General features: G+C 41.1%; 3 protein-coding genes and 1 long non-coding RNA gene across 6 annotated transcripts; 2 read left to right on the top strand and 2 right to left on the bottom strand.

The window, feature by feature from the left end:
- The first annotated feature begins 92 nt into the window (after positions 1–92).
- ndufaf1 (NADH:ubiquinone oxidoreductase complex assembly factor 1) lies at positions 93–5,717 on the top strand. Of its 2 annotated transcripts, XR_002197918.3 has the most exons (6): positions 93–356; positions 563–1,093; positions 1,379–1,564; positions 2,098–2,172; positions 3,107–3,328; positions 5,642–5,717. XR_002197918.3 is itself a non-coding variant. In XM_020054192.3 (5 exons), exons 2-5 carry the CDS (start codon positions 593–595, stop codon positions 3,245–3,247), a joined length of 903 nt encoding a protein of 300 aa, XP_019909751.1. In that variant the 5' UTR covers positions 93–356; positions 563–592; the 3' UTR covers positions 3,248–3,358. The 2 variants fall into 2 exon arrangements, 1 of the variants encoding a protein (XP_019909751.1); XM_020054192.3 differs by lacking the exon at positions 5,642–5,717 and having other exon boundaries at positions 3,107–3,358.
- nusap1 (nucleolar and spindle associated protein 1) lies at positions 3,280–7,045 on the bottom strand. Of its 2 annotated transcripts, none has more exons than XM_010879414.5 (12): positions 6,690–7,045; positions 6,461–6,535; positions 6,089–6,274; positions 5,603–5,786; positions 5,405–5,494; positions 5,214–5,326; positions 5,074–5,124; positions 4,722–4,930; positions 4,330–4,493; positions 4,101–4,217; positions 3,896–4,010; positions 3,280–3,698 (listed from the first exon to the last, which is right to left on the bottom strand). In XM_010879414.5, exons 1-12 carry the CDS (start codon positions 6,765–6,767, stop codon positions 3,611–3,613), a joined length of 1,470 nt encoding a protein of 489 aa, XP_010877716.2. In that variant the 5' UTR covers positions 6,768–7,045; the 3' UTR covers positions 3,280–3,610. The 2 variants fall into 2 exon arrangements, with proteins under 2 accessions (XP_010877716.2, XP_010877717.2); XM_010879415.5 differs by having other exon boundaries at positions 6,089–6,271.
- oip5 (opa interacting protein 5) lies at positions 7,036–9,484 on the top strand. The gene is made up of 5 exons (XM_010879412.5): positions 7,036–7,283; positions 8,318–8,384; positions 8,489–8,611; positions 8,802–8,886; positions 9,121–9,484. Exons 1-5 carry the CDS (start codon positions 7,106–7,108, stop codon positions 9,220–9,222), a joined length of 555 nt encoding a protein of 184 aa, XP_010877714.2. The 5' UTR covers positions 7,036–7,105; the 3' UTR covers positions 9,223–9,484.
- A 4,269-nt stretch (positions 9,485–13,753) lies between these two features.
- Positions 13,754–15,421, bottom strand: LOC105015925. The gene is made up of 3 exons (XR_828412.3): positions 15,274–15,421; positions 14,834–14,912; positions 13,754–14,707 (listed from the first exon to the last, which is right to left on the bottom strand). It is a non-coding gene; the product is annotated as an uncharacterized LOC105015925 (long non-coding RNA).
- Between the last annotated feature and the right edge of the window lie 1,326 nt (positions 15,422–16,747).

Genomic DNA, 16,747 nt, shown 5'->3' with positions numbered 1-16,747 from the left:
GAGTACCACTGAGCATGCGCCTCGAAATCATGCGGTCCGAAAAACTAGTGGAACCATATGGTCCAGGCGTGATTTTAGGGAGGGCTTCAATCTGGACGGACCACAACCTTGGACTCTTCATTGGACGTGTTTGCGAGATTTACTTTCTTTAGTCATGATTATGAATGAGATATGTGTTAGTTAGATCAAACAAATACTATTTCATGTATTTTACAGTGTCAGTGATGAATACAATCCTCTTTATGCCAATGCTTTGTAGCAACATAGGTCCGTTCTGAATATTTGAATGCCTCAGAACCAACCGGCAGATTTAGCTGGCAAGGGGAAGCCATCACTTTGGATCAGCTAGTCGTTGGGTAAGTAGATGGAGTTTACTCCTTAGTATAGTCAGAAAAAACGGAGGCTTTTGTCGTGACTACTAACCAGACCTAGCTTGTAGTGTTTCACGATGTTAATGTGGTCACGTTTAATGTGACTGTAATTATTTCAGCACCCTGGCTTGCACGTTTTATTTGTTCGTCTTGGCAATCATTACTTGACTCTTTCTGCTTATGCCAAACAGTCAGACGAGAGGAGACCAGGACTGTCTACAATGGCCTTGCCAAGAGCCACATCTTTCACCCCAGCAGTGAGGTTACTGGGCTCCTGCTACAAACAGACGCCCTTCGTCCCTCACCTGTCCGCTGGATGGAGGGACATATCTGGGGGAGAGTACAGGCGACCAGGCCAACCGCGATACAACACCCCCATATGGAAAAGGTTTGACTTCCACAAAGGAGTGCAGGGGATGCAGAAGCATTTTACACTGCTCAAGGAGGAGTTTCTGAGCCGTTGGATAGGACCGGAGGGGAAGCCGCTGGTTGAACATATGCTGGAGCAGACCCGGGTGATCTGGGAGTTTAGAGGGCCAGAGAGCCTGGACCAGTGGACAGTGTCTTCAGACTGTGAGATCGGTGGAAGGAGTGAGGCATATCTGAAGCTAGGCAGGAACAATACTACTTGTCTGCTGTATGGAACCCTCTGCTCAGTCCCCCCCAGGGATGGGGAAACACGCTATAGTGGTTACTGCACAATGCGATCCAAACCACCCAAGGTTAGTAACTGCCTGGATGCCTCTGAGGTTATGCTGAATGAGGAATTGTGAATTATACAGACTGGCACAGAGGCTAGCCTTCCCTCCCCAGTAAGTCTGGACAGCTGCCATACAATGTGCTTGTTCTTCCATGAGTTCCATGCTATTAGTTAGACACCTTTGGTTTTCCTCTCTCCCTTTACAAGGATATTAACCCTAACCTTGGAAGCCTGAATTTTGAAGAACGACTGCTACATAAGACAGTCAATCCCGGAGCATAATGTTCATGAAAACCTTTTTGTCCAGGGTTCGTTCGATAGTAAGAAGCATCATGACTGGACGAGCTTCAACACCTTGCACCTCCGCATCCGTGGCGACGGGCGTCCGTGGATGATCAATGTGGGGGCTGAGACCTACTTCTCCCACCAGAAGGATGATATGTACAGCTACTTCCTTTACACGCGGGGTGGACCTTACTGGCAGGACGTTAAGGTACAGCACAGCATAATCTTCCACGTGGGTTTTTCAGTTTGGGTGCCATGCCAACTGATTTCCCACAGAATTGGGCTGGTTTGAAAGCTGCCTTGCAGATTAAAATGTATTTGTGGTGTGTGGCTGGTATTTGGGCTACTTCAAAATTGTACCACATTCGTTTGACTTTGACCTGTTGCTTACTATCAGGCAGGCTTCTTCTGAGTGAGCTGTAGGAAGCAAGACAGAATTTAGGAATTTGTGTTTGTAGATGGTGTGGGGCAGCTGAGTGAAAGAGCAGCATTAGCACTTTTCACACGTGACCAGTAATATTGTTGTGTGGAATCCGTTATTACTGCAATTATTATTTTTTTGGGTAATATCCAAGTTTGGTATAAACTGGACATTTAATCAAGACCTGGTGGTTTCTTTTCATTGGAGTCCCAAACAATATATATTAGCCAGGGTAATATGTGTTTGTTGCGGGCATGATGGGATAACCAGATCGGGCACCATATTAAGTACAAGACTAATATGTGGTTACTCCTTTACAGATTCCTTTCTCCAAGTTTTTCCTTTCCAGTCGTGGTAGGATACAAGATGATCAACATCCTCTCTGGTTGGACAAGGTGCACTGCTATTTAATGTATTTCTGAATTCAGACTTATCATGATTTGCCATTGTCATTTATGTCTCAATGTTTCTTTCTTCTTTATCCCAGTCCCATCCACACAAGGCCTTTTAGCCTCCTGGTCTCCAAAGAGATATTAGATTGTCAATCTGAAATCTACCTGCATTAAATTGTTTAAGAGCATAATAGATAATAGAAAAGTTAGATTTCCAACCGAATTAACAGGCTGTACTGGGGTATGGAAACAATCTTTCCTCATATAAAGCAATGCAACCGCGCCAGATTTCACTATTACCGCGCCAGAAACTTACTTTGTGTGTGATAACTGGGTTAAAGCTTTCATCCAGATATTGTCAGTGAGCATTTATTTCCGTCAAACTCACAGCATTTTCTGTTTGACCTGCCAAACAACATTTTGAACTAATGACAAAGCAGTTGAATTATAAATATACAACAAAGCATTCATAAAGCTAAATAGGTGCCAACTGGAGTTTTGGGGACTTTAACATCCTTATCAAGTACAGGGGTACGGTTACTGTGAAAAACATCATCCTTTTGGCAGTACATATACTGTATTATTACCAAGACAAATGTCTTGAATTAAAAACAAACTGCACTCAGGATTTACATTTTGCTAAGCTCTCAGTCATCTGACCCATCGCATCAGATGCCCAAAAGCTCAGCAAAATCAACAGTTAGTTGTATTGATTGAGTGGCCAGAGATTCTAATTCTAAATCAACACTTACGTTCTTGCATCACATCTACAGTCGCATGTATGAAGGATTCTCCAAAAGTAATGTAAAAACAAACATTTAAATAACCATTTTACTTATTTTATAGAAACACCAGCCCGTTACTTTAAGTGAATTGCCAGACTGGTTAAATGTGAAACTACTTTTACTAAGTTGTAATGCCTTGTCTTGGGATTTAGATCAACACTGTTGGATTCACGTTGGGTGATAAGGCCGACGGGCCATTTCAGCTGGAGATTGATTTCGTAGCGGTGTGTAACGACCGGGCCCACACAGAGCAATTTGCCTATGAAGCATACAAGAGGAACCCTGAAGTTTAGATGGCAACAAACACCCCCAATGAAGAGCTCCAGTGTTTTAGAAAAGGCCTTTACTACCTGTATTTACATTGGCTTTTCTTGGTAAGGAAAATAAATTTTATACACAAACAACCCCTAATGAATTAAAATGATCACTGTACAAAACCATGACTCACATAGGTAAGGAACAACATGTAAATGTGTCTACTATATGTTATTAAAAGTGATATCTAAAAATCAAAACATGTTCAAACTGAATGTACTGAAAAGAACAATGAAGAGAAAAGGGACAGGTAAAGCACAACTATTTTGTCAAAAGGAGACAGGAATAAGCAGGTCTGAAATGACAGGGTTTAAAATTAACAGTATCAAAGTCAAGAATCATCAGTTCATGACAAGACCTCGTCTTGCTCCAAGTATCTTCTCTTTCTTCTGCTTACGGTCTTGAGTTTGTTTTGTCCTTCTTTCCTCCCTGAAATTAAAACAAAGTAGAAATGACCACTAGAGGACAGCCATGCTGACAGAAAAGACAAAAATAAAATTAAAATAATAACCTCTCAATTAGGTCTTTGCATGATTTCTCACACCAGTTCTCGACATGAGGACAACATAAGTACCGAAAGGTTAACAAACAGCCCAGAATTCAATCTGTTTGTTCCCACGCCTCACCTGGTCTGAACCTGGTGCTGCTTGTAGTTCTGATGGGAAGTGACTGCCTGAGACTGGCCTGCCACAGACTGGTCAGATGCGTTTTCTTTGGTCACACCGAATGGCTTCAGTTTCCCTATACAGGCAGACAAACAGCTTTCACAATGAACTACAAGAAGTAACATGTATCCTCCTGTGGACAGCCAGATTTATTCTGAATGGTTACCCTTATGAGGCTTATAGGAGAGAGGCTTCGAGAGGCTGGCCTTCAAGTCAAAGTTGGCCTTCTTGTTGGTTCCAGGAGTGTTGGAAAGCACACTACAGTTTGCATTAAACACAAAGGCTGGGGAAAAAAATAAAGAGAAAGTAATGGGTCCATTCACTATAGTAGTGCATAGAAACAACTACAAAAAAAATACATTCAGCATGACCGAGATGAAGCAGCATGCAGTTACCGGGTGTCTTTGTGCTGGAGAGGACAGATGTCTTGTTGACCTCGGGGTTCCCTCCCACTCTAGTCTCTCTCCCTGGGGTGATGAGGTCCACTGGCTGTGACCGGCGTAATGGCGTCTTTACCATGGACCTCTTGTGCTCATTATCCTTAGTTGCCTGAGAGAACCTGCACACAAACCAACAGTAAGATGGATACTGTCCCCCCTTAACGTGTGAAACAACAACTGAAACTAGAATTAGAAAACTTGGGACATCCTATCGATAGTAAATGAGCCCCTTCAACTAATCAGTTGTCAACCTGGGACATTCTGCATGTTCTGATACGTGAACTTTCCTTGCAAAAACAATGGCAATTAAAATCTCAGAAGTCAGGAATGTTGTTTGAATGTCTCACCGAACATTGATCCTGCGAGTGGACAGGATGGTGGGTCTGAATGGGACAACAGTGTCCTTCTGGGCGGACTTACTGGCAGAGGCTTGGGTCTGTCTGCGTTTGTCTGTAGCTGGTTTACCGGCAGAGAGCTGGGTAAGTCTGCGTTTGTCCGTGGTGGCAAGCTTTTGGAATGCTGGACTGAACAGGGAGGCATGGCTTGAGGATGAGCTCTGCAAAACAAAGAGTCATGACAATGATCAAAGGTTTGAGGTTGTGGTCATCCCTTTTCAAACAGTCATCTGATTTTATTTTTAAAAGTAACAATACATTTTTTATTAACAACTGAAAACAAAAAACTCAAAGCGCAACTTACTGCTACAGCTTTTTCTTCAGTTGGTTTCAAAAGGGTCTTATCTGAAAGAACCTGTAGAATACAGACAGTTCAGTATAAATGACAAAATAAGCAGTTCTGAATAAACATCCAGACCTTCATTATACACGATATAGACTAACCTTCAACTCTTTCACTGAATTTCTGAACAAATCAATTTGTTTGGTCTTCCTTTCCATGTAAGAGTCGATGGACTCCATCCTTTTAAAATGTGCCTCATGGAGTTTTTTGAAGTCTAAAATAGAAAGTGCAGATTAATATATTTTCAGACTTTGAAATGTTCTTAGCATTTGCACAAAAAATCGTTACTAACTCGGCGTAGTAGGTTTCAGCATATTCCTCTTCAGAAGCCCTTCGTGACGAGGGATTTTTCCTACTGGCTTCACCAGCTTTTGCTCTTCTCCTGTTCAAATAATTAAGAGTATTAAATCAAAGGTCAAGGTTTAGGTAGTCCTCGATTTCATTTATCTGAAGCTACAAAGAGTCAACAAGTGATCCTAGTCTGACGAACCTTTCTCAAACGTCACCGCCGGCACATCTTTGTGTCCAGGTTGTCTCTCTGCGCTGGGCTCCTGTGACTGGTCTTCAGGGACAGTAGCAGCCAACCCGCCCACACCAGAATCATTAGTAGCAGAAGATCTCCTTCTCTTGACACCTTGTTGGCCAACAGTGGTTTCAGCCACCTCCTCTATAACCTAAAACAGCACTCATTTAGTTTTTCATTTCCCTGCAAATGCCATGCAAGCACATGCTTGTTTGACATTATTACAAATAAACCAGTACATGAAACACGTCTTGGTCGTGTTTAAGTAATAAGTCGCCAAGACCAGGAAAACTCCATAACAGCATTTGCCAAGCAGTGACTCCATCACATAATGGTGACTACTTGTAGTAGCTAGGTCTGAAGTAGCCAGAATGTGACCAATGCATTGGTCCTTTTCATTGTCATAGAGTGCGTGATGTTTAGGTAAGATCAAAGATTGTTTGTAAAATATACCTCCACTGATGTAAGTGGTGCGTTGGCCAGCTCGCATTCTGGTTCCTCATCTTCAAGCACCTTTCTCTTCTTTGTTCGCCCTTTACCACGGCGTTTGGTCACAAACTCCTGAACTGGAGGTTTTGGTGAAAGTTTATCCTGTGTTGAATTTTCATCCTGTGCAGCAATGCCAGCCTCATCTCCCTGCTAAAAATACACAACCATCAGAGGTGTTTCAAATAGCTACAAACGTACAATGCAAAACAGACCTAGCTAAAAACATACAATAACAAAGCAAGCTGAGGAGAAATCAAAACCTAGCAAAAGATGATGTACATTGAAAGTGTGATCATTTGAACAGAAAAGTGGACGAGAGACTCCACAAAAACGTACGTCCACTGCTGGCACATCTCGCTGCAGTTGTTGAAGCTGAAAGTGCTGCTTGAGGACATTAAGAAGCTTATCAGCCTGGGTAACGGACACAAAAAAACAGTCAGCTTGGTAAATTGTTGCATAACAAACCAACAATATAGTAAGCTAGCTAATTGACGTAGCTAACTGCTAATGTACCGAACTACGAACACAAACAAAAAACAACATGCGTTTTCATTTTACAACCAACCTTCAGTTTTGAGGCTTTGATCCCAACATCCTTCGCAATACTGCGTAATTCGGCATACTTCATGGAATCTAAATCCATATCTTATTTCTTTTTTTTTTTTTACTTAAATCAAATTTGATTGTTACCGGAACACGTTTCACAAGCTACTACCGTAAATTTGAATAAGTGACTACAAGTGATGTATTTGTCGCGCCGGACGGTTAAAATGCATAGGTTCAAAAATCTGGAGTATAAGCCATTTGATTGGTTGGTGGAGGTACCTCGCAACCAATCAAATTTAATTTAAATAGGCACCTAGAAAAAGTATCCTCTAGATGGCGGTAATAACCACGACAAAATCCCAACCGAAGAAAACAATTTAAATTACAGATCTCACGGAAGTTCAACAACGTAATATTTAAAAGAAATAAGAGAAAATGTTCGAGTCATTTGAGTCGTGCGATACCGATGACCAAAAGCTGGTAAGTGAGTCAGAGAACCAAGCCATCGTCGACAATCCCTTGACCTTCCACTGTGGACATTGCAACGCTGTGTGGGCTGACTCCAGAGGACTATGTGGAGAGGCACCATGTGTCAACTCTCTCATTTGTCTTAGTAAGTAGATTGTTCACGATAACTTCAGTAGTTAGTCATTGTGTACCTGTTTATTTGTCATTTTACAGTTACTTAGTTATTTTCCTAGCTGACAGTGTGTCGAACTGAAAAGACAATTCTGTTGGCACTGTCGAGGCCGGGTGAAGTCTTAAGGGTTAGAGCCCACAGCGCTTCTATCATGGGACAAACACTCTAGCTAGTAGTTGCTAAAAAGGTCCATACCCCTTGGAAGAGGTATGCTTACAGTAGTCCTTACCCTGGTCTTGCCCGGTCTTTTGTCCCAGTAGTGTCCACAGCGAGCGGTAAAAGGACCACAGTCACAGACCACCAATCTGGGTTTAAGTTTCGACCCTTTCCCCCAAAAATGCTAATTTAAGTAAATAGAAACGTTAAAAGAGAGAAACAAGGTGTAGGAAATATGAAGGTATTAACACAGGGATAATACATATAGCACACAGTGGGATGAAAAACGATTATTAAAATGGCACCTCTGTCCGACGACCCTTTCCAAAGGCCATTTCATCAATTGCCCACATGCGTTATTCTAATTTTGCCACCAATTGAGAGGATATGTATTGAGAGGATCATGAACTAGTGACCCTGTGGCTACAGTATATAGTTGGCCTACTACATCCTAGGCCCTTAAGGGGATGCATTGGAAAACGACAACAATTAAACCTAGAGGACTTTATTCAGGTCGCACAGCTAAATATTTAGGTTCAAATCTGAGTAAAATAGGTGCACCGTAGAGCATTGCCCTTTCAGAATCGCTGAGTTTGTGACGTGCACTAGTGGTGAACGCATTACATGCCCAACAACCGTATACTCCGTCACAGGGACTTCATCCTCTGTACTGCAAAGCAACCACTTCAACCTATGTAATACACATTTACTAGCGACTTTTTTCGGGCAGTTTTTCCATGCAGTAACCCCGACGATGTGTGCTAAAATTCAGACCTATAACGTTTATAACCGTCTGAGGTTGTAGGCAGAGTTATGCTCCACACACAGTGATTGATGTAATCTGTTGTCAGAGGTAACCCAAGATGTGACCATCAATGAGGAACTGGAGTCCAGACGAGAAGGCCCGATGGCTGCATGGTAACGTCAAGGCTTTATTACGGCTAATCATACCGCAAGTGCATGCCTGAATCCAGTCCAGAAAATCTCCCAGGTCCGGTTATCACCTTTCATTTGCATTCCAGTTCTTACAATGCTATGCACTGCTCCGGCTGTCGGCGCTTCATAGGCGTAGTACTGTACTCAACACCGCCTCACCTGGCCGCGCTCCGCTCCCTCTTTCTCCTCAAGAAGGACAACATGTACTGGTATGTAGATGGCCTACAGCTACTCTTTAGTTGAGCGCTAGCGATTTCGTTCATATGGCACCCTTGAAGTGTCCTGCGTGGCAGTGCTGTGGAGGTCATTGTAGCTTTGCCTGCCGTTAACAGATACGACCGCTCAGATTCCGGTCGTGAGGGATAACTGTCAATGTTTGTCTTCACCTGACCTTTTTAGCTACATTTTCAAAATTGGCCAAATGGTGAAAGCCTCTACACTCAACTTCAACACTCAAAGACCGCTTAGGGAACGTATAAGTGAGGTAAGACGAATTGAATGATTGCCTGTTCACACCCCTACTCTGACAGTTAATACTGGGTGCAATATGAATTAAAGTGAATTAATTCAGCAATAAAACATATTGCAAACAAGTAGTTGAAAAATAAAACTAATAAGTAGCACAACGTCATTTGTTATAGTTGTAGATCTTCAACTCAAATTAGCCCCCAAATTTACTTAATTTGAATTGACCCCACCATGACCCTCTATTTTCCAGCTGAAACAGCTCATCCAGGAAGTGGAATGTAATCTTGACAATGTGTCAGCTGTGATGGATGACAGCTGCATGGATGATATGACCACCTCAACTTTCCAGTAGTCAAATGATCCTATGGACTCGCCCATCAGAGCAAACCGCTGTAAACATTTTGAAACTGTAAAAAAAAAAGTTTAGATTATAGCTGTTTCGTTCTGGACAGTCATCAATCAACTGCACTTTATTCTCATTTCATTTGTTCTGTGTTTGCCTGAAGGTCCTTCAGCCTGGGAGCTACTGTGCTGCCATGCCACTGCTTTTCATGCCACTGCTTTTTTGACTAAATAAAGGTGTGTGTGAGAGCTCATAAAGCTTTTTAAAAATATGAGTTGTCTGTATTTTGCCTTGGACAATTCATGGATGATACCAGAGTTTTTGTCTCAGAATTCTAAAATGGATGACAAAGAAATATTAAGTCCTGAGTTCCCACTTAAGAACAAACGCAGGACCGTGTGTTTCAAAAGGATGTGTATGAATGTAGCAGCCACCCAGAAACCAGTCCAAACATGTATGTTGTTGGCACCATGCTTTTTATTGCTAAATTCCTGATGCAGAACTCTAGTGAATACAAAAATCAGACATGAGGCTCTGTCAGTCCAGCACGCCTCTGGAGTGCATAGTTAAACCACAACACACAGTCACCCAATTCTATACAGTCATCAGGCATTCAGTATCAACACAACACTGCCCAGACATGATGACCTAGCCCTCCGTGAGGACCACAATGCAAACATGCCTCGGACTTCGTGTTTTACATCTGCGATACTCTGAGCTGTGTGTCTATGTCTTGGTGTGACATTTTCAATGCAGTTTAAATTGTCAAATTAAATCAAGCCTGAAATCAATCCGGAAAACTCCGCTAGTTGTCACCGGGCTACGGAATGCAATAACAGGCCAAACTCATTCTGTCAGAGTATGATCGACATTGTACATCAACGCCATTTGATGAGAACATGCGAAAAAGTGCTCATAATGTAGTCACCGCAACGTCAGCCAGCTACCGGTTTTTAAACATCTCCGTAATACCACAGAGGCACAATATTTCAGTGTCATAGCTCTATTGATCAGTACATTACTAAGTGGATTATTGCATGCAATACATGTCATTTAATCATGCATAATCTTTTCTCCATGCGTTTATACAGTTTAAATGATCGATACACATTTGTAATTAAAACATTTGAAACATGATCAATAAATTCTACTGCTACATACCCTAGCCATTGTCATGTTAAACACTCTGAACACAGTATTCCAAACAGGAGGATGGTCACGAACTGAGAAATGCTTCAGAGCATTAGGTTCAGCCGTCTCCCCTTGAGGCAGCTCTATTGCTTTCAATTATTGGGAAGAATGCATAAAAACACAGCTATGTAAACATAAACGCTAGTTCGATCGATATGGACAAATGTAAAACGAGGCACTCAAAGAGGCCACCTAACAGAACATGAACAGAAGTGGTTCAAACACAACGCCTCTGGATCTGATACTGCGTCACAAATGGCACGTTATTCCTTATGTGGTGTACTACTTTGAGTCCCTGGTCAAAACTAGTGCACAAGTACCATCTGGCACAGTGAGTGACTTTCCCCACAGCGGACATGTTCTGTCAATCCAAAATAAAGCCTTTGTGCATTTCAAGATGAGTGCTACTAGAGATCCAGTTGAATGTATTTGTTGGAACATGCTGTATTGTATCAGAGTACTGTATAAAATACTCTCTCCACACAAAAGGTTGATTATATAGATACTTTCATCCTAAAACAAATATTTAAAAAAGATAAAATACCCTGAAAATACATTAAAATCATGCATGATTGTTACATTCCTTCTAAAGTTTCTACTCAAATACATGTTATGTTTTGTTTTTTTTAATAAATATAATCAGCTAAAATTGCATTCCAGAATATGAAGTTCTAATTAGCATTAAAGTATTCTCATTCTGGTTAACCATTAACACATTGTATGTCAATGAGTCACATCTGATTGGTGTTAACTTCATGAATCACTGACAGTGGTGGACAGGGTGGGCAAACAAAGAGCCACTCAACAGATCTGACTTACGACCCATTAGGAGGTCCAAGTAGAAATGTCTTAACTAAATCAAAATAGTTAACTAAATCCTTTCTCCTCTAAAATATTTTATGAAAAAAAATTACATAAAAATAAATAAAACCAGGCCACCCTTGAACATCTAAAACTACCTAGGATGTATGAACTCTGATATGGACCTATACATGTCCAGAAAGCAGCCTTTTGTTGGATTTGAAAAACAGCACCAACTGCTTGTGCCACAAAAAGTTTGCCCACCCAGGATCTAGATATTAATGCTAGATCATTTTCTCTGGTTATCTCTGAAAAGCTAGAGTTAAATCAATCTCTATAATTACTTCATTAGTAAGCAAGCATCACTAGCTACCTTTCATGCATGGCTAGTTAATATTGGCACCACAGACAGACAGTCCCTCTAAATAAGCTAATTAATGCATATGAAGACTATACAATATTTCTTAATGGAAGACATTGGTGATTTTGTTGTTTTCAAACAACTTGTCACTTGTTCATACATATTGAGATCAACATGACAGGCAATCGGATACCATATTGCACATATCCCGGATCAGCCTGGAATCCAGAAGCGTTCGGAGCTAACATTCACCGCGTTACACCCATAGCAGTATGTTTTGGCAATGAGTAGCAAGGGCTAGAATGTTAACACAAAACAGACTGGTTAACCAAACTAGGAAAGGACCACAAATATTGCTAAACGAAACAGAATCTAATTAAATAATGATATCTGGGGCAAAACACATTTATCCAACCCTACCTAAATCTCTCCCCATATCTGCTTCCCTGGGTCATATACACACCCTCTGATAAGAATATGAAAATGATGAAGATGGAATGGGTGTTACAAATATACAGTATTGTACTCCCATGTGGTTTGGTCCATGGCAACATACAGCATTGATCTACAGTATAATAGATCTGTATGGCCAGGGTTAGTGTAGTGTGTTTTTACACCAGTGTAATCATGCAGCTTGATCATCCACGTTACCCCTACACTCTTTCATTTCACTGATACAAAACAGAACGTAACCTCACAAGATCTGGATGGTCTTGTGAGGCTAGCTCATATCATATAGAAAAGCATCAACAACGGTCATGGTTAAAAACACATCTATGAGGTAGAAGGGCAATAACAGATGTAGTCTATATCTACACATCTATTTTGTTAGAGATCAATACTACTCATACAAACCCTGCACTGCATCGGTATACGGTCTGGAACGCAACGGGGCTAAAAGAGGTCTTTGCTACAGTTTGCAGTGTCTACGATGTGTTGTAGAGGTTGTCAAGTTTAGAAAAGGGATTTAGGGAAAACAAACAAGTCCACTTTTGGAACCACACCTGCATTTTTTCATTATGTTAAATTGTCTTGTTCTAGTATCCCTTACTGATCTAGCATCCATTACAATTACATTCATCGTGGTGTAGAACAGGAGTGTCCAATTACATGAGTTTCTAAGTAATTAATTACCTTAAAGTAAGCACCCCCCACTACATTGTTTTTTTATCTGGTAGGTTCCTTGTGGTATCATTATCAAAAGTAAAACCAAGTTTGACAATTCTGTGTTAAGAGACAGAGCCAGTCATTGGCTTATCCCTCACAATGACAATGCAATCAGAACTCTAACCAGGTCATCAGGAGGATCAGCCAATTAATAATACCGACTTTGACTACTACTCTAGAGAAAATGCCCAGTATTTCAAAATGTCTTTGTAATATGAACTGTAATAACAAAATGTGTTATTTCATGAAAAATGCGGGTAATACAGTTGTGCTCATAAATGTGTATACCCTGGCAGAAATTGTGAAATTTCAGCATTGATTTTGAAAATGTATGCTCATGCAAAGAGATAGTGATCATGTGAAGCCATTTATTATCACATAGTTGTTTGGCTCCTGAAGTTGAAGTTGTTTCAAGGAGCACGATATGACGATACTTGAACAAAAATTTGCTGCATGGTAAAGTTGCCAGAAAGAAGCCTTTACTGCGCCAATGCTACAAAAACGCCTGATTACAATATGCCCAACAACACCTTGACATGCCTCACAGCTTCTGGCACACTGTAATTTGGAGTGATGAGACCAAAATAGAGCTTTATAGTAACAACCATAAGCACTATGTTTGGAGAGGGGTCAACAAGGTCTACAGTGAACAGAATACCATCCCCACTGTGAAGCATGGTGGTGGCTCACAGATGTTTTGTGGGTGTGTGAGCTCTAAAGGCACAGGGAATCTTGTGAAAATGTATGGCAAGATGAATGCAGCATGTTATCAGAAAATACTGGCAGACAATTTGCATTCTTCTGCACGAAAGCTGTGCATGGGACGCACTTAAGGTAATTGTCGTGCTGGAAAGTCTAAGCACAAGGCCAAGTTGACCCTCCAGTGGTTACAGCAGAAAAAGGTGAAGGTTCTGCAATGGCCATCACAGTCTCCTGACCTTAATATCATAGAGCCACTCTGGGGAGATCTCAAACGTGAGGTTCATGCAAGATGATCAAAGACTTTGCGTGACCTGGAGGCATTTTGCCAAGACGAATGGGCAGCTATACCACCTACAAGAATTTGGGGCCTCATAGACAACTATTACAAAATACTTCAGCCTGTCATGGATGCTAATGGGGGCAATACACAATATTAGGAAACTAAGGGTATGCAGACTTTTGAACAGGGTCAGCTCATTTTTTTCTTTGTTGCCATGTTTTGTTTTATGATTGTGCCATTCTGTTATGACCTACAGCTGAATATGAATACCATAAGAAAAGTGTTTTGTCTGCTCACTCATGTTTTCTTTGGTACATATATTACCAATTCTCCAAGGGTATGCAAACTTTTAAGCACAACTGTATGTTTGAAAGAGGTCTTTGTAGGAATTATCCTGGGCATTTTCCCAAACAGTATGCTTGAATAAAGTTTAAGCTGGGTTTTTATAGTCCCCACCCCCCATCCAATTACAAGTCCACAGAAACTGTGTCAATAAATGGAATAGCAATATTTTAAAAGTGAGACCTTCACAGGGCAGTTACTTTAACACAGAAAACATAAAAGGAGATTTCCAGCAAATATGCCAGACTGCATCGGATGCCTAATGATTCAGTTAGAGGTGAGACCGCTTTCTATCTCTATGATAGAGCCTTAGAGACAGCTAGGTGAGGACAGAGGGTGTGGACAGTCTTTTTTACATCCAAACAAGTTCCTGGACGGCTCCAATGTCCACTTTTTGGGGAAAGTGTAGCCCTGGGGCCAGCATGTTGCGCTCTTGCCAACTCCCTGGGGAACAGGCGAAGAACATAAACCGATCTGACCCCAGGCAAGAGTATGGACGGTTGAGGTTTCGATCCATCACTGTTCAGAACAACCTCGATTATCCACTTCTGGTTTCTGCAGTTGAAATTCGACAATTGACAGATGTTGCATGGAAAGCTGTGGTCCCGACCTTTCCTCACACCTGATACACATTCACAGTGCGCCTGTTTCTGGACGGTGTTCACAAATGTAAGAACAGTGTACTGATTATGTTGTTATTGAAATGAGTGACAATTTGGTAAACAATAAAAAGAAGAACTTGCAACTTTCATATCTGCAGCAAGGGGTAAACTCACCTTGTCCAAAACCAATAGTCTCCATCCAGGAGGGTAGCGAGGCCCAACGAGCCAGAACGCTCACCACACAGATCGCGCACTGTTAGGGATAGTCTTATTTAGAAGCAGCCTATGGATGCCCGGACACAATACCCAAACGGCAATAAAAATATTGCTGGTGCAACATTAGCTAGCTAGCTATTGAAGTGCACAAACGACCTTACACAAATGTCAAGCAAATTAGCTTTTATGGCAAACACATTTAGAATCCCGTGCGTGGCATGAACAAAGTAAGGCAGGAACACAATCGCAATTAATAACGCTTTTTAGAGATATTAATCATAAACAGGCAGTTGTGGCTGACTATCGCAGCTACGTAAAGTAAACAAAGGGTGCCCGTCAAAAACTAATCATGAACAACCCTTACGTTTAAATACTACGATCACCATTAAGGTACTCACGGAAATTGTTCAAAGACACAAATGTCGAGGAGTAATTGCTTTTGTTCCAGGGTTTGTAGGTCGCCGAAGGGGTCCCTTGGAGCAAAGTCCTCGAAACCCCTCTGCTCTCGCACTGCAATTCTACGCCATTTTTAGCCCTTATGGATACAGTAACTGGCAGCTGGGTACGGGGATTGCCTGGCAGAACGGTCAATCAAATCCCAACGACCGCCCCTCAGTTTTCGTCCCAGTAATATAGCTGAAAAACCTTGCTGTGATATTAAGGATTTTTGGCTGTTATAGAAGTATATTCTAAACGCACATACTTCCTAATTAGATACATCCGTAAAACATTAAGCTTTCTAAATGCACTATAAAACAAAATGTACAAATGAGCAAACATGGCACATTTTTTATTTCAATCAAATCAATACATAATTTTTCAAATGTTGTTCTAACATTAACATGATACAAGTTCTATTTCATTTATTGTACATTTGAGTTATGCCTGATAATAAATTTTGATTAATAAAAATTAAAAATACATCTCTACTTGAACCATTAAGGTCGATATGATGAATCAAAACTGCTGTTACCTAACATTTATGAATAGATCTACAATCGCATACATCAGTGGTTCTCAAACTATTGGGCCTTAGACCACTGTGATTACAAACACAGCAGGGACCCCCTCACAATCATAACACAAATGAGATTAAAGACGATAGTTTTACTATGATCTTGTCAGTGCAGGATAAGGACTTCAGGAGAAACATTTTAAATGTCTGGCCCTTCGAGATCACTGCAGTTTTAAAGCTAATATCCTTCAATTACATACGTCGAGGCAGGACAACTTTTCTATTTTAATGATTCAATTACACTGTCAAAAAATTATTCTCATATGTATTATTGTTCTCATATTACACCCTCTGCAAATATGTTAAACATCTATCTTCCTTCATGTAAATATGGATTGTCCCAGTGCACAGCAGACCCAAGTTGGAGAACCACTGACCTGCAGTATAGCTAAATGAACGCTGGTATTGTGATACATTTAGCATTATTTTGGCTCAAATACACAGAGAACGAATTTGAATGCTTTTTCACCTCTCAACAGTACCTGGAACAAACCTAAAGAAAGAGAACCTGGTACGTAATGCATTAGGCAAGAGCTCTTGGTTGAGTGAATGTTATCTCTGTTGATCATGGAAAGTGGGGTGTGTGTTTAAGCTTCTGCCCTGCTCAGTCAAAAAGATCAGGGTCAGGGTTATGTTATAGTCACATGTCCACATCCCAAATCACATTCTTCTCCCTATATAGTCCACCTCATAAGGAATTAGTGGCATTGGGAATGAACTTTAGAAATACGCAACAACAGCCGACTGGTACTAGCTAGGTAGGTTGACCCGTTAGGTAGAAACAAAAACATGATAAGGTTTCCATTATGACCTTCGCGATATTGAAAGACGGGAGCCAGCAACATGGCACTTAAGTG

This window comes from Esox lucius, chromosome 15 (genome assembly GCF_011004845.1).
Source record: "Esox lucius isolate fEsoLuc1 chromosome 15, fEsoLuc1.pri, whole genome shotgun sequence".
In the NCBI taxonomy this organism is placed as follows: domain Eukaryota; kingdom Metazoa; phylum Chordata; class Actinopteri; order Esociformes; family Esocidae; genus Esox; species Esox lucius.
This window is presented reverse-complemented; position numbering and strand designations above follow the sequence as displayed.

What these genes read in the sequence shown, in the direction of transcription:
- oip5 (XM_010879412.5), top strand. Translation starts at nt 7,106, where the DNA reads ATGTTCGAGTCATTTGAGTCGTGCGATACCGATGACCAAAAGCTGGTA. An exon ending in CAACTCTCTCATTTGTCTTA is followed by an intron (nt 7,284 to 8,317) that starts GTAAGTAGATTG and finishes ATCTGTTGTCAG; the next exon opens with AGGTAACCCAAGATGTGACC. An exon ending in AAGAAGGACAACATGTACTG is followed by an intron (nt 8,612 to 8,801) that starts GTATGTAGATGG and finishes TGACCTTTTTAG; the next exon opens with CTACATTTTCAAAATTGGCC.
- ndufaf1 (XM_020054192.3), top strand. Translation starts at nt 593, where the DNA reads ATGGCCTTGCCAAGAGCCACATCTTTCACCCCAGCAGTGAGGTTACTG. An exon ending in TGCGATCCAAACCACCCAAG is followed by an intron (nt 1,094 to 1,378) that starts GTTAGTAACTGC and finishes CTTTTTGTCCAG; the next exon opens with GGTTCGTTCGATAGTAAGAA. An exon ending in CTTACTGGCAGGACGTTAAG is followed by an intron (nt 1,565 to 2,097) that starts GTACAGCACAGC and finishes ACTCCTTTACAG; the next exon opens with ATTCCTTTCTCCAAGTTTTT.
- nusap1 (XM_010879414.5), bottom strand. Translation starts at nt 6,767, where the DNA reads ATGGATTTAGATTCCATGAAGTATGCCGAATTACGCAGTATTGCGAAG. An exon ending in CACCACTTACATCAGTGGAG is followed by an intron (nt 5,787 to 6,088) that starts GTATATTTTACA and finishes GTGCTGTTTTAG; the next exon opens with GTTATAGAGGAGGTGGCTGA. An exon ending in ACTCGCAGGATCAATGTTCG is followed by an intron (nt 4,494 to 4,721) that starts GTGAGACATTCA and finishes GTTTGTGTGCAG; the next exon opens with GTTCTCTCAGGCAACTAAGG.